Source organism: Manis pentadactyla, chromosome 1, assembly GCF_030020395.1.
Source record: "Manis pentadactyla isolate mManPen7 chromosome 1, mManPen7.hap1, whole genome shotgun sequence".
NCBI lineage: Eukaryota > Metazoa > Chordata > Mammalia > Pholidota > Manidae > Manis > Manis pentadactyla.
Genome location: NC_080019.1, coordinates 235,449,148 through 235,463,047, shown reverse-complemented (window position 1 = coordinate 235,463,047; position 13,900 = coordinate 235,449,148). Strand labels below are relative to the sequence as shown.

Here is a 13,900-nt window from a genome sequence, read left to right as displayed (position 1 = left end):
AGGGAAGTCCAGGCTGGCCACGGGCAAGGTCTCTCGCTAGGGTGGCTGGAAGTCAAGACAAGCGCTCCTGTTCCACAGGACTTTCCAGAACAGAGGTCCTAAGGGTACCCCCAGGCACGCACCCAGCATAGGACCCACCACGCACGCGGACTTTAATCTAGAGTCCAGGGAGCCCCCTCTCACCCCACTGCCGCGAGGAGCACTTTGTGAGGACGGTCTGCACTCTCAGCCCAAGTCCACATGGCACTGAGCACTGAGCACAGCACACAACCTGCGGACCTGCTCCCAGTCTCTCCCTCCGCAGTGCCTTCCAGGGACCCCTCCCCAGTAAGACAGAGGAAGCAAAGGCAAGAGGGTCGCCAGAGGCTTTGGCAGGGTGACATTTATTTGCCAGGTTCAGCAGGCACGCAGCCTACCAACCTTCATACACCAGAGCAGACCCACAGGCATGCAGGGAGTTGGGCAGGGCTGCCACCGAGTGCCAGGCAAGGGCCGGGACCCGTGTGGCTGCCTGCCCAGGCTGTGGTGGGGTCTGGCAGAGGGCACCTGCCAGGAGCCTCCATCAGGAAATGGGAGCCTTACTCCACTTCCTCATACCAGCAAGAGCGACTCCGCATGGCTCAGAGGCACCTAGGCACCTTCCTAAGCCCTGATGGGAGAGGAAGTGGGTCATAGATACAGTGGGGTTCCTCTCTATTTTGCTATTAAATTGGGAGGGTAGAATTCTGCCCTTGTGAAGGGCAAACCCTCAAATCAGACTGGGACACTGCCATGCAGCAGGCCCCCTGGGATGAAGAGGATTGTGGACTGGACCATCTGGGCAGAGCCAGGGGTATCAGCCCTCCCTGCCTGGACCAGGGTGAGGACCCAGTTAGATGGGTGCACTGGGTCCTGGGCCTGCACCCTGCCCCCCTAGTCCTCACTGCCACACTCCCAGTTCTCCCCTTGCCCCTGCCAGGCTCTTGCCGCTCAGGGCACAGGCAACCCCTGCAGGACCCAGGAGGGCAGGAAGTAGCACAAGGATCTTGGGCAGGGCATCACAGGGCACAGATGGAGGCGTCCGCCCTCCTGCTCATTCTTTCTCCCTTCTGAGGAGCCCCACAGCTGCCCAGCAGTGCCCCCAGCCACGCGACCAATCTTGTCTTAAGCGCACAGCCCTGGATTTCCGCAGTCTCTGTCCCAGGCCGTGTCCGCTCCTCGGGCAGCCCACATACCCCAAGCACATACCTTCTTGTGCAGGAGCCTAACACCGCTGACAGGGCCTCGCTGGAGGACCAGCTCTCAGGGCAAGGCCACCCAAGTTAGGGCCTGGGAGAGGAGGGACCTGTCTGGGGGAATGGTGCAAGAAGGAAAGGGGAAGGGGAGCCGGGGCCTCCTGAGCACCCCTAGAGCAGCATCCCACCAGGAACAGAAACTGGGGAAGCTAGCAAAAGACAGAAAAGCCACGAGGAATCCATGCAGGGGCTGGGGCCTGTCTTGCCTCTGGCCTGCCCACCGCTCACACACATACACACAGGAGACAAGATTGCTCTCCTGTGGCCCCCGACATGCCCCACACTGGGAGGCAGGGGCAGGGGGAGTGAGGGCATCATGCCAGTGACTCTATGTACAGTGAGAAGCCCCTCATCCACTCTCCCACCCTCCTACCCATCCTGTCCCCCACCAGCCTGCCCACTCAGCTGGTCTGCACCCTCCAAGACTCCTGGGCATAGCCAGCAGCCTCTTCCCCTTTACTAGAGGGTGGAGCCTGGCCTGTGGCGCCCCCTGGGGCTGTGCTGTCCAGCTGCGCCAAAGCTGGCTCAGTGGTGGCTGCCTTGGTGGCCGGGGTGGCACTGCTTTGGGTGGTGGGCACGGTGCTCTCTTCTGTGGCTGGAGTGGCTCTCCCATCAGTAGCTGGAGTAACACTCCTATCAGTGGCTGGGGTGACACTGCCATCCGTGGCAGGGGTGATGCTCCCATCGGTGGCGGGGGTTACACTGCCATCTGTGGCAGGGGTGGCACTGCCATCTGTGGCTGGGGTGGCGCTACGGTCTGCAGGGGCTACATTTTTGCTCTTTGCAGCATCACCCACTGTGGCCACGGTGGCACTGCCCCCAGGGGCGGGGGCAGCTCCACTTGCAGCTGTGGCCCCACCTGCAGCCCCGGGGGCAGCAGTGTCTGTGCCCGGGGCAGACTGCTCGGGCGCCCGCAGTCGTTTCATGAGGGTGGTCACTCGGACAGCCTTCTGAAAGAGGACGGTGCAGAGAGGCTCAGAGTGAGCCTTGCAGAAGCTGGCTCCGTGCCTTGGCGAAGGCCAACCCAGACCATTCCGTGGTGCCCCTGGCTGCCTCTCACCACCCCAGGGCCAGGGCCCCAGCTGCTCAGCACACCTGCTTAGGGCAGTGACAGGCTGAAGCAAAGCCTGTGAGGCTGCAGGGCTGTGATGCAGGCAAGAAACTGGGTGCCAGAGGAGCACTGGGGTCAGGCCGGGGAAGAGCGCCATCTATGCCTTACCTTCCACTTGGCCCTGGCAAAGTTCTTTTCAATCTGGGCACAGACACCGTCTTTGATGTTCTTATCAGAAGCAGCATTTCCAGAAATCCTGGAGAGGGAGCGAGTGCATCTGGACCCGAGGGGTGCGCACAGGCTGCACAGAGACTGCCCAGCCCTTTCCTTGTCAGACCCAGGGAGGACCAGGTAGAGCCTCTGGGCTGGCCTGAGCTCTGGGGGCCCCCCAGCCCCCACACAAGGACTCACGGATGTGGGCTGCTAGGTGTGAGGAGGACATGGCGGCGGGAGCCCTGCCTCCCCTCCCGTCTCCCTGGGCCCTGCTCACCACTCGTGGGAGATCGCCTCTTCTGCTGTGATCCGCTGGTCTTGCTCTACCTCCATCAGCCTTGTGACCAGGTCCTTGGCTGGGGACAAAGCCAGGCTAAGGCTCGGCGCAGGAGCCCCACCCCACTGTCTAGAGTGTGAACGAGCTGGAGACCGGGAGCAGAGCCTGCACACAAGGCAGACAGCAGGCTCCCCACACCACCCCTGCCGCCCACCCGGAAGCTGGGCGCCTCCTCACCGGCCTGAGAGATGTCATCCCAGTACGGAGAGTCAAATTCATAGTCACCAGCCAGGATCTTGCGGAACAGATTCTTATCATGGTTCTCATAGTCATCCTCCTCCACCTCTTCATAGAAAGGCGGGTTCCCTGAAAGCCTGCATGGGCCCAAACGGCAGGGTCACCCGGGAAGGCTGTGGGCACAGCCCCCACCCTACCTGGCTGCAAGCCCGTTTGCCTGTCATCCACTCACAGGATGTACATGATGACTCCAATGGCCCAGCAGTCCACAGGGCGTCCATACCGCTGCCGGCCTACCACCTCCGGGGCTGCAAACGGAGCGTCCATCTGCTGGTCAGTATCAGGCCTGGCCAGGCCTGGTGCCACTCACACCCGCTTCCTGGGATGGGGACTCCCCGGCCACCCAGCCACTCCTCGAAGGCTGTCTCCCGCCCTGGCCCTGCCCTGCCCCCTGCTTGCCCAGGTACTCGGGGGTCCCACAGGGCTCTTTGATGAGGCCGTTCTCCAGCTTAGCCAGGTGGAAGTCGCTGATGACGATCTTTGAATTCTTCAGCCGATTATAGTAAACCAGGTTCTCCAGCTGCCCGGTAGGCGTGGCATGCGGGTGGGCAGGGGGACACTCCATGAGGACTCGAGAGGCAGCACCGAGAGCCCAGGGGCCGCCCCACCCCAGGCTGGCAGTCCCCCGGCCCTCTGACCCAGTTCCTGCCTCACCTTGAGGTTCCTGTGCACGATCTTGAGTGAGTGCAGGTAGGCCACGGCCTCCAGGACCTGCCGCACCACGTTGCTCGTGTCTCGCTCCGAGTAGTAGCCCTGGTCCAGGATCCAGTCAAACACCTCCCTCCCCGTGGCCCTGAGGGACACCAGCCCCTGAGCCCGGTGTGGGCGGAGTGGGGGGTGGGGCAGGAAAATGGGCAGGTCGCCCACACCAGGCAGCTGGCTGGGCAAGGCACAGGGAGCCTGGGAACACCCAGGTCCAGAGAGGGCAGCTTTCCCTGGCTGCTGAAGCAGAGCGGGCAACGGCCCTGGGAGCTGCAGAATCGGGGCCCAGACCCACACTCACAGCTCCAGGAAGATGAAGTACTCCTTGCGGGTCACAAACACGTCCACCAGCTGGAGGATGTTGGGATGCTTCACCCTGGCAGCAGGACGAGGCACCAGGGGTCAGGGCGGCCGACTCCTAGAGAGGCTCTAGCAGCTGCCGTAAGCCACAGCACAGGCCAAAGGCTGGCCCTGCTTGGAGCCACCTGTCCTCACAGTCCCACCGCACTCCCCCATCCCCACCCCCACTCCCTGCCCCTCCCACCTGCCCCACAGCCCTCCCAACACACACACACACTCACATCTTGAGGATGCCTATCTCGCTCTTGGCCGCCCTCCGCACCTTGCGGCCATCCCGCTTCTGGAACTTCTTGCAGGTGTGCAGTTTGCCCGTCGTCTTGTCCTTGGCCCGGAAGATCTCACAGAACTCCTCGCTGCAGTGGGCAGGCAGCCCACTCAGCCCGGCCCAGCGTGTGCTGCGCTCCAGGGCACCCCCCGCCCTTGCCCCCAGACCCACAGCACTCACGTCTTGATGACCTGTCCCAAGTCATATCTGTCAGTCACCTCCGACGGCTGGTTATAGTTCTTCTTGTCGCCCAGAGTCACACACCCAAACGGCATTGCCAGGCCCTGAGCTGTGAGCAGGATGGGGCCTGGCTCAGCTGCGCCGCTCCCCGCTCCTCTCCACAGCAAAGAGGCTGCCTCGGGGAGCCCCAGGCTGTGCCAGGGGCAGAGACCGCTCCACACAATGCTGGGCAGTGGCAGGTCCCTGACCCTGCTTTTCCAGCCATACCCCTAGCCACTCAGCTGGGCTGCCTGCACAACAGCCCCACTCATGAAAAAGGTACTAAACTGACCTATCAGGGAATCTTCCTGTATCATATATACTCAAAAAAAGATGTATCAAACCATTTATTTAAATTTCAGCCATTATGCAGGTGAAGGGAGCCGTAACTACCCAACCATCAGTATCTCTGAAAATCTGAAGATTCCAAGTGTAGGCAAAGATGCAGAGAATGTGAGCATCGAAGGGGAGCGCAAGTCTCCTGTTTGGTTAAACTGCTGACGCCGAGCATATCCTAGGACCCGACACAAGAACGTGCATGTGAGTCAGGACACTTGTAGGAGGATGCACAGAATGCCAGCGTTCACACTGGCCAGAGGCTGGAACCAGCCCAAACCTCCATCCATGGTGGACAGACTGTGGTGTTGTGTCACAGTCGGGCATGACACGGCGGTGGAAAACAAGCAGCCAGAGCCACTCCCAACCGCAAGGGGAATCGCAGCACACAGGCTCTAGTGGAAAAGACAGAAGGATACCGACAGTATGATTCTATGGACAGAGGCCACAACAGGGAGAACTAGCACCTCCTGTACACGGACAAGCACTCTGCTAACACCGTGGAGCGGCTGGGAAAGAAGTACCACAAGCCCCCTGGGAGGGGTGCTGTGACTGAGTCAGGACCCAGGGGAGATGCCAGGGGCCGGTTTCTGAACCCCAGGGGTGATTTCTAGGCATTTGCTTCATCATAATTTATGAACATGTACACACAAGTTTCAGGCAGATTGCTAGATTTTTGTTATATTTCACAGTTTTTAAATGTTCATAAAAATGATAGCCATCCATACTGAAGACCTTCGGCAGCTGTTAAAAAAATTAAGTAGATTGAAATGTGCTGCCCCACGGCAGGCTCTGAGGTATGTTAAGTGAAAAACTAAGGGCCAGAATGGTGGGGAATGGAGCAGTTCCTGGCGTGAACTGCTCCATACTGGGGTACACTTACAAACTCTTCTCTGGACAAACATCTAAGGAAGAAAGTGTGCTCTTTGGGGCAAAGAATTGCTGTTGGAGGGGCAGGCTTGCATCTTTTGTTTATTCATTTTCCATTCACATTTTTACTATGATTACTTTTGCTGATTTAATAAATGTTGCATTCAGGCCCGGCGCTCAGGGGATTCATCCAAGGGAGAACCCCCGTCTGGATGGAGGAGCTAGGGAGGGCTTTGAGGAAGCACTCTCAGGGCTGAAGGGGTTGCCAGGAGGCACGCAAGGGTAATTGTCTGGAAAAGCAAGACAAGGCTGCCAGCGTCCACAGGAGATTGGAGCGGTCAGGTCCAGGGGATAGGCCCCTGGCCAGCGGGGGGTGTCCCGGGTGCAAGTGTGACCATGCAGCTGACTGGTACCCGGGGGGCATAGCACCCACAGGTCTGCAACCCTGCCAGCCCAGTCTTCACCTGCAGGGCTGGGTGGATAGGCTCCAACACCTAGGAAAAAGCAGCCAGAGCCTTTGCTCAGGGGTGAACTGTGGGCGGCAGTGGTGACAGTGACTGGCCCTTTGTAGACCTGACCAGCGCCGGCATGCATCCAGCCTGCTCAGTGTGACAGTGGGGCTACAGCAAGCTTCGTCCTGAGGCTGCCTTCAAACTGTCCTGCCTCTGTGCACCCAGCAGGGTCTCCCTTCCCGGATTAGCACTTGCTGTGCATGGGGTCTGGGCTGTGGCCTCGACCTCCCAGATGCAGAAGCTCCCCTGCCTAGAGTCAATCACAGCCACAGCACAGTAGGGAAGGGAGGACGCCACTCCCACAGGAGGCAGTTTGGGTCTGAGGGACACTGCCAGCCAGGGTCCAAGGCTGGGACCCACCCAAGCCCCAGGGCCAGCCCTGGCTTTTGCTTGCTTCTTCCCTGGGCTCACTGGTCCTGGAAGTTCTCCCTCAGCATCAGAGAACAAATTTCATCATTCCCTTAGCTGGGTGTTTGGGCTCAGGGAGCGCAAACCATTTCATGAGCGTGATTCAGGGGAGGGCTTAAGCCATCTTGTGAGGCACTGCAGACTCAAATGCTAGAAGCTTTGAAGATTGCACGACAGCGTGTCTTCGTCACCCTGGCCACAGCCCTGCTCCCAAGTCTGCCTGGAAGGAGCACGTGCCTGGATCCCACTCACAGCCAACAGCAGAGGCTCAGCCACCCACCACCACTGGCCACCCTGACAATCTGGGGGGGCTGGCATCCGTCCCCTCAATTGCTCTACCATGCAGCAACTCCCCTCCCAAGGGCCACGTCCCAAGTGGGAGAGTGGTGCCTCACCCGCAGGCCCCCCAGGAGGGCTGGGAGGGGCCTGTGTCCCATCTCTGTTGCTTCACTTACACCTTTCCCTCTGGCAGGAATGCCCTTCCCCCCGAAGCCTCCCGGCAGTATCCTATTTGTCATGGCAGAGTTATTTATAACATAAAAAAAAAAAATCAGCAACCACCTAAACATCCAACAACAGGTGACTTGCCAGCTCAGTGTGTCCACTCAGCAGCAGGAAGCACAGGGACGGCGCATCTCAGCCTCCCAGTGGAGCAACCGCCCCTTGAGCCAGATGCCAGGACTGCGGCTGGCTCTCTTCTGTCATTGTGATCTCGGCCGTTATAAGGCTGTTTGTGCCACAGACTGTCTCATAGAATCCTGTGCTACAGACTCAAAATGGTCCTTCTCTGGATGCGCACCTCCAGCTCCCCCCACCTGCACCAGCTCCCTGCTCTGCCACGTGGCGTGGGAGGCTATGTGTACGCCTGTCCCTGGTCTTGGCCCAGCTTTCGGCCATGCATATGTACTTGTGCCCACAGGGACCCAGGGCTAGCCTTGGGGATCCATCTCCACCACGAAAATCCGGTCCTCTTCTCACAGTTACATCAGCCTGGAGACCTGTCCTGAAGCCTTATGGTCTTGGACCGCCACCACGGCTGCCCTGATCTCAGCTAGTTCCTGCTTCTCCTCACCACTCTAACTGCACTCACTTGCCTCCACCCCCAGCCCAGCCCGAGGGCAAAGAACGGGGAAAAGGGGACCCCAGCACCCTGATCCTCTCCCCACACACCCATGCCACCACCTGCCACCCACTGCGGCTGCCTAGGAGGCTGCTCGTGTGTGCACCAAGCTCCTGGCACCTGCTTGCAACAAGCTGGGAGGGGCGGCCAAGGGCAAGAACAGTGGAAGGCCAGGCAGAAAGAGGTTCGCGTTTCTCACCCACTTGGCTCAGACAGCCCAGACCCAACACTCCACAGGGAGAGCGCTCCTGCTGGCGACAGGACGTGGGCTCTGTCTCAGGTCCACGCTGAGACACAGGAATGCACAGGAAGCCCACAGCAGCTGTTTGCTAGACACATGGCTCCTTCCTTGCCATTCTCTGCAGAGATGCATGGCTTGCACAGGGGGCTGAGGGGGCAGGGGAGCGCAGGGCGGCACTGCCACTGCTCCGCAGCTGGCTCTAAGGCAGCCTTAGGGCCCAGCACTCCCCAGGTGCTGCCTGCTCCTCAGTGAAGACCTGGGGGCTCAGGCAAAGGAGCCTCAGGCAACCTTACGGGAGCCTCTGCCTTTTGTGCCCTGGTCAGGAAGGGACCCCTAGGGGCCCTACTGCAGCCTTAGGCAAGTCTGGCCCAGGGGAAACCTGACTGGGACAGAGGACAGTCCCGGAGGCCCAGACGTCTCACACTAGAGTCCTGTCCACTCCACTGGGATCAGCCTGGCCCAGGACCCACCTTCCGTGGCCATGACCAGCCGATTCCTGCTGCCCTGGTCTGTCCCAGGTGGGGTTCCAGAGCCTGCAGTGAATGTGGAGGCCAGGAAAGGCCCCAAGAGGCCTCTGGCTGCCTCCCAATAACTGTGGGCAACACCTCCCAATTTAGTGGCAGCTGTGAACGCCAGCCTGCGGGTACCCCCTCCTTCCGTGCTCTCCTGTCTCAGGGACCTGGGTGTCCTGCTGGAGTGGACATGCCCAGGCCCAAGCCCTGCCTGGCTCCCAGCTGAGGTGAGGCCTCACCCACAGGGCCGAGGGAGATGCACCTCCCTCTCAGAGCCAAGCCCCTGACCCACTGTGCAGGCTTCGGGGAGCTGGGCAGGGGCTGTCCTGCTGGGCCTCAGGACCTAGCCAACCGCGGCTGCCACATCTGCTGCTGACTCTGTGTCTAATGAAGGAGCAGGTAGAGGGCTGGGCGCACAATCCAGGGCTGCCTCCAGAAAGTTCCACCCTCACATGCCAGCAGAGCCGAGAGCCAACTGGCCCATCCCAGGTATCTGGGGTCCCAATCTTTGAACCCCAAAAGGAAAATCCACTGGGGGCCCTGCTCCCCTGTGGGTGGGGAAGGGGAAGTGCAGGGGAAGGTCTGGAGTAAAGGGTTGCTATGGTGAAGGAAGTTTTAAAACAAGGGGAGGGGGCAGGGGGTGTTGTCCGAACCCCTTTTCCAAGTATTCCCTGAGACTTTGGCCCAGATCCTTCCCCGAGGGAAGGAGAGTTGGGGAACCCGAGAGCCTTTAGAAATATGAAAGGAGCAGGGACACATCCATGAAGGCGAAGGCGGAACCTGGTGGGAGGGGAACAGAGGCCAGAGAGTGACAGGAGGCAGGCGAGGGAGGTGGGCAGCAGCTTCCGTGGGGATTCTGGGGCCCCTGCGCCTGTGTGCTCTGAACACCTGGGCCTGGGGCTGCCACTGGTGCCTGGACCTTTGGGGCCGAAGCCTCCAGTATCCCCAGACAGCACTGAACGTGGCATGGGAAGAGGCCAGCTGTGGCCGCCCCTCTCCCCGTCTTCCCACCAACGTAGGGGAGGCAGGTCAGGCTCAGTGAAGACATGGGGCGGGTGGAAGTGAAGCTTGCAAGCCCGGCTGTCTTCCCCCTCTCAACGCCCCCCTCGGCTGGCCCAGCTCAGCCCAGGCTCCCAGCCACACACCCCACCATCTGCTGCCCCCTCTGGGCCTTGGGTCCCCAGGGCCCCTCTTGCAGCTTGGCCTAATTCCCTGCTCCCTCCGTCCCCTCCCTAACAGTGGTACTGTCAGGAAGGCTAGAAACAGTATGCAAGCAACCCAGAAACAGGGTAAGTACACAGCACCACCACCGCTGCCTCAGTTTACCTGATGAGACCATGGGCTCTACAGCCTTCTCCCAGGGCAGAGACTGCCCACCTGCTGGTGAGTGGTGGCCTGGACATGGGCTGGGGAAGAGAGCCAGCAGCAGCTAGAGGAAAGGCAGCCTATGGCTCCTGGGGTCCACAGCAAATGGCTGTGGAAGGGAGCCGCCATTTCCCATTGAGGAAACTGGGGCCCAGCAGGTGGCTACAACTGATGGGAGTCAACTGGGGGAAGGGTACCAGATCTCCCCAGGTGGTCCTGGGGATGCTCAAAGCCTGAGCCTTGGAGGAGGGGCCAGGACGCGGGCTGGAGTGCTGCAGACTGAGCGACAGAGGGGCCCCCTCCCCAGGAGGGACACTGGCAGAGCAGGCTCTGCCTAGGGGGTGCAGACAAAAGCAGTTTAGCAGAGCTGTGGGGGGCTGGGAGAGCCTAGGGTCTCTGCCAGACATACAGGCTAGGGAAGGCAGAAACTCGCTGGTTGTGCACCCCACCAACCAGCGGCTCTGCTTGCGCCGCGGTGCCACCCTGACCCCCTTCCCCAGCGCTGCTGACTCGCCCCCGCTGGCTCGGCAACGCACATGCGGGAGGCACACGTGTGAGCCCCGAGCCCGCACCTCCCGGCAGAAGCATGTGCGTCCCCACCCCCACGGCGCGGCGCTGGGTCCCCGCGTTCAGGCTGGGAAGCTGGATCGCGGCTAGGGGGCTGCTGGTCCCCAGGGGCTTGGAGCCTCCTCCCCCACCCCGCGGCAGCCCCGCCCAGCCCCCCTCAGGTTGTCGCCCGTAGAGAACTCTCCGTTGTCATGGAAATTAGTGGCTGCTCAGGGGAGGGAGGGGGCTCGGGGGCCGCTGGGAGGCTGGACTGCGGCTCTGGGAGTCGGGAGGGTCGACTCGGCCCTCGGCCCTTAGCCCGCTGGGGCACCACGAATGTTCGAGGGTCAGTGTTTTCACAATTAGGAGCCCGGCGAGGGGGGCGCCGATTCGCCCGGACTTGAGTCTTAGAGGCTCCCCAGGGGCGCCGAGCCGTCCGAGGGGACGGGGAACTTCCAGCCCGACCCCGCACGCGACCCCCGGGTCTGCTAAGCCCTCGAGCGCTGCCCCGCTGGGCCCCCGCCCTCCGCGACCCCGCGCGGCCCCGACCCTCGGGCGGGAGACCCGGCCCAGGCCCCGCACCTGCAGCGCCGGTCGGTGTCAGCAGGGGATGGCGGGCTCCGCGGGGCGCCGGGCAGGATCCGCTCCGGGCACCGGGCAGAGCGGCGCAGCTGCAGCCGCCTCGGCTCGCGAACCTCCAGCATCTCCCGCCGCCCGCCGGCCGCATTCGCACCCCGGGCCGGGGGCGGGCCGGGGGCGGGGCCTCCCTCACCCCGCCCCGCCGGGGCCGGCGGAGCCGGAGGCCGCAGCCCCACTCAAGGGCGGGCGGACGAGGGGAGCTGAGCGGGCGGCCGGCGCGGCGCTCAAAGGCTCCCTCAGGCTCCTGGACTGACCGGGCTACAGAGGCCGGAGGGCCTCCCCACGCCCCTCGTAGTGGTGGGAGGCGGGGAGGGGCAGCCTGAGTCCCGGAGCCGCGCGGGAGCCTCTGGGCAGGTGGTGCGCCCCGGGGGCCGGCGCTCTGCCCAGCTCCCGAAACCGGACGCGAAGGGCGGAAGAACCAGGGGGCAGCTGCCCTTCGGGCCCGCACCCCCGTCTGGCCAGGGGTGGTGAGCACGCAGGGGTGTGAGCCGGCAGTCCGGGAGGGCGCGAGGGTGCAGGCAGAGCCTCCCGTCACACCCGCCTGGACGCCTGCAAAGCCTGTCCTTTCCCCAAGTCCCAGGCTGACTGGCTGGCCCAGTCTGCAAACTCCCGAGGGGCACTGAATTTCCTAAACTATGAAAGTCCCCTGTGACATGACGTGGACGGACTCTGCTTTCTTCCCAGTTTGATCGTCTCCAAACACTTTATGAGCAGCATCACGTCTAGGCCTGGGCTGGGATATGGGGATACAGGGGCACTGTAGTACCAAAGTACCCCACCAGGCCTGGCCTCTGGCAGGAGGAGGTTGAAAACACCCAGGAAGAAGCTTTAAAGGAAGACCCTAGCCATGCCTCTGTCCCTTGTCAGGAGGCACGTGGGCCCGATGCTTGCCCCGAGGACCATGCTGAGGCCAGTATCTGAAGGTTCCTCAGGGCCTGGAGCTAGGCTCCACTGTTCCCCAGCCCTCCAGTGAGCCTCTGACCACATCCTGCGTGGATGGGGTGGTCGCCAAACCTTTGGCCACGTTGAGCAAGTCCCCCCTGCATGGCCCCTGTGGCTGCCCTGAGAGAGTTGGCTTGGTAATGACTGCCCAACCACAGGCCCTCCATGTGTGACATGTCAGGAGCCTTTCATGTCCTTCCCTGGCTTTGGGTCACCTCTTACAGGCCTGGCTGCTGCCTGCTCTGAGCTCCCTGAGCTCTGGGTGGTCTCAGTCACAGCACCACCCTCTCCAGGGGGTAAGAATCTTCTGGCAGAGCCTCCTATCACACCCACCTGGACTCCTACAAAGCCTTTCCTTTCTCCAAGTCCCAGCCTGAGTGGCTGACCCAGTCTGCAGCCCCACATCTGCAGGGCTGAGCATCTGCAGGGCAGAGCCCGAGTCTGTGGTCTCAGTTCATGTCTGCAAAGTGAACGAATGGCCTGGCACTCAGGCCTTCCTGCTACCTGCCCACTGTCCTCGAAACAGTGGTTTTCTGAGTTGTGCAGTGCTGCTGAGCCCGGCTTGCTGACCCCGCATGTCACACAGGTTTTGTCTTTCCTGAAGGTCATGGCTATCCAGGCATGGAGAAGCTGGAACGGGGGATTTAGAGACAGGGGGAGAAGGGGCTCACTAGAGTCCTGCCTGCTGCTGGCAACACTCCACCCCTTCTGGGTCCCGTGCACACTCCATGTGCCTGTGGGTGCGAGCACGTGGCCGGGTGTGCGTGCGCACGTGTGTGTCTATGCACTCACATGCTGAAGGAGATGGCAACATCACCGTGTGTGCAGAGGTAGCCCGTGGCTGAGCGTCTGCACGCTGTGTGCACCCAGGCATGCTTGCTCGTACATGTACTCGGATGCTACAGCTAGTCCCCTTCCTGCCTGGCACAGACCTCAGAGCTCTGGAGGCTGAACCAGGGTGAGAGCAGGACAGGGCAGGAGGCCGGACCATGCCGAGGAGCTGGAAGGGCTGCGATGGGCCTACCTCATTGACCATTTCCAGTCTCTCCACCTAGGGCAGCCCCCCACTCCCTGGTGTGGAGACGGCAGCCTCAGGAGGAGAGCTCAGGGCTGGGACCGGGACATGGGCATCCCTCAGCTCCCAGGGAGGCATAGGCAGGGTCTCGGCTTCCATCTCTAGCTGCCATCTGGGCAGAAAGCACCTGCTGAATGCCAGCCTCCCAGCTCTTCCAGCCATGGACGGGGCCGACACGAGCTTTATTCCACCTCCGCCATTCAGAGCCAGCCAAGGCAGGGTTCATGGTTTCTAGCCACCTCCCTGGCCAGAGGGACAGTGGAAGGCTCTTTAAAACAGGGCAGAGTTCAGGAAAGAGCAGGGGCAGTTAGCATGGGCATGCATTTCCCGGTAGTGTCCATGAGGCTCTCCGGAGGAGGTCTGCCCCCTAGCTCCACTGTGGGCAGGGGCTGCGCAGGCTAGGAGGCCAAGGAAAACACAGGAGCCTAACGTTGGCAGTTCTGGCTCTCACCAGAGGAGACAGACAGAGAGGCAGGAGAAGGTGGGAGCTCCTTACCCACAGAGCCCATGAACAGGTCAGAACCCCATCCTCCAGTCAGGCTGTACCTCCCACTCAGGATCCAGGACCTACACCCCCACACCCCACTGACACCCCCTCCTCCCCAGGGCACCAAGGGCAGCACTGCCATACCATCAGGTCCTGAGTGGCCGGCAGAAGCCCCGGTCAGCCCAGCAG

General features: G+C 61.7%; 1 protein-coding gene across 2 annotated transcripts; it reads right to left on the bottom strand.

The window, feature by feature from the left end:
- Nucleotides 1-367: 367 nt before the first annotated feature.
- Nucleotides 368-11,295, bottom strand: CAMKV (CaM kinase like vesicle associated). Of its 2 annotated transcripts, none has more exons than XM_036878263.2 (11): nt 11,151-11,295; nt 4,620-4,728; nt 4,396-4,527; nt 4,116-4,190; nt 3,767-3,905; nt 3,533-3,632; nt 3,285-3,360; nt 3,053-3,189; nt 2,816-2,894; nt 2,494-2,581; nt 368-2,224 (listed from the first exon to the last, which is right to left on the bottom strand). In XM_036878263.2, the coding sequence occupies exons 1-11, from the start codon at nt 11,293-11,295 to the stop codon at nt 1,676-1,678; spliced, it is 1,629 nt and encodes a 542-aa protein (XP_036734158.2). In that variant the 3' UTR covers nt 368-1,675. The 2 variants fall into 2 exon arrangements, with proteins under 2 accessions (XP_036734158.2, XP_036734157.2); XM_036878262.2 differs by having other exon boundaries at nt 3,512-3,632; nt 11,151-11,290.
- Nucleotides 11,296-13,900: the final 2,605 nt, after the last annotated feature.

Excerpts from the sequence above, each read along its gene's own strand:
- CAMKV (XM_036878263.2), bottom strand. The coding sequence starts at position 11,295 with ATGCGGCCGGCGGGCGGCGGGAGATGCTGGAGGTTCGCGAGCCGAGGC. Across the intron at positions 3,633-3,766 it reads TCGTGCACAGGAACCTCAAG|CTGGAGAACCTGGTTTACTA; the intron begins GTGAGGCAGGAA and ends CCTACCGGGCAG. Across the intron at positions 2,582-2,815 it reads GAGGCGATCTCCCACGAGTG|GATTTCTGGAAATGCTGCTT; the intron begins GTGAGCAGGGCC and ends CTCCCTCTCCAG.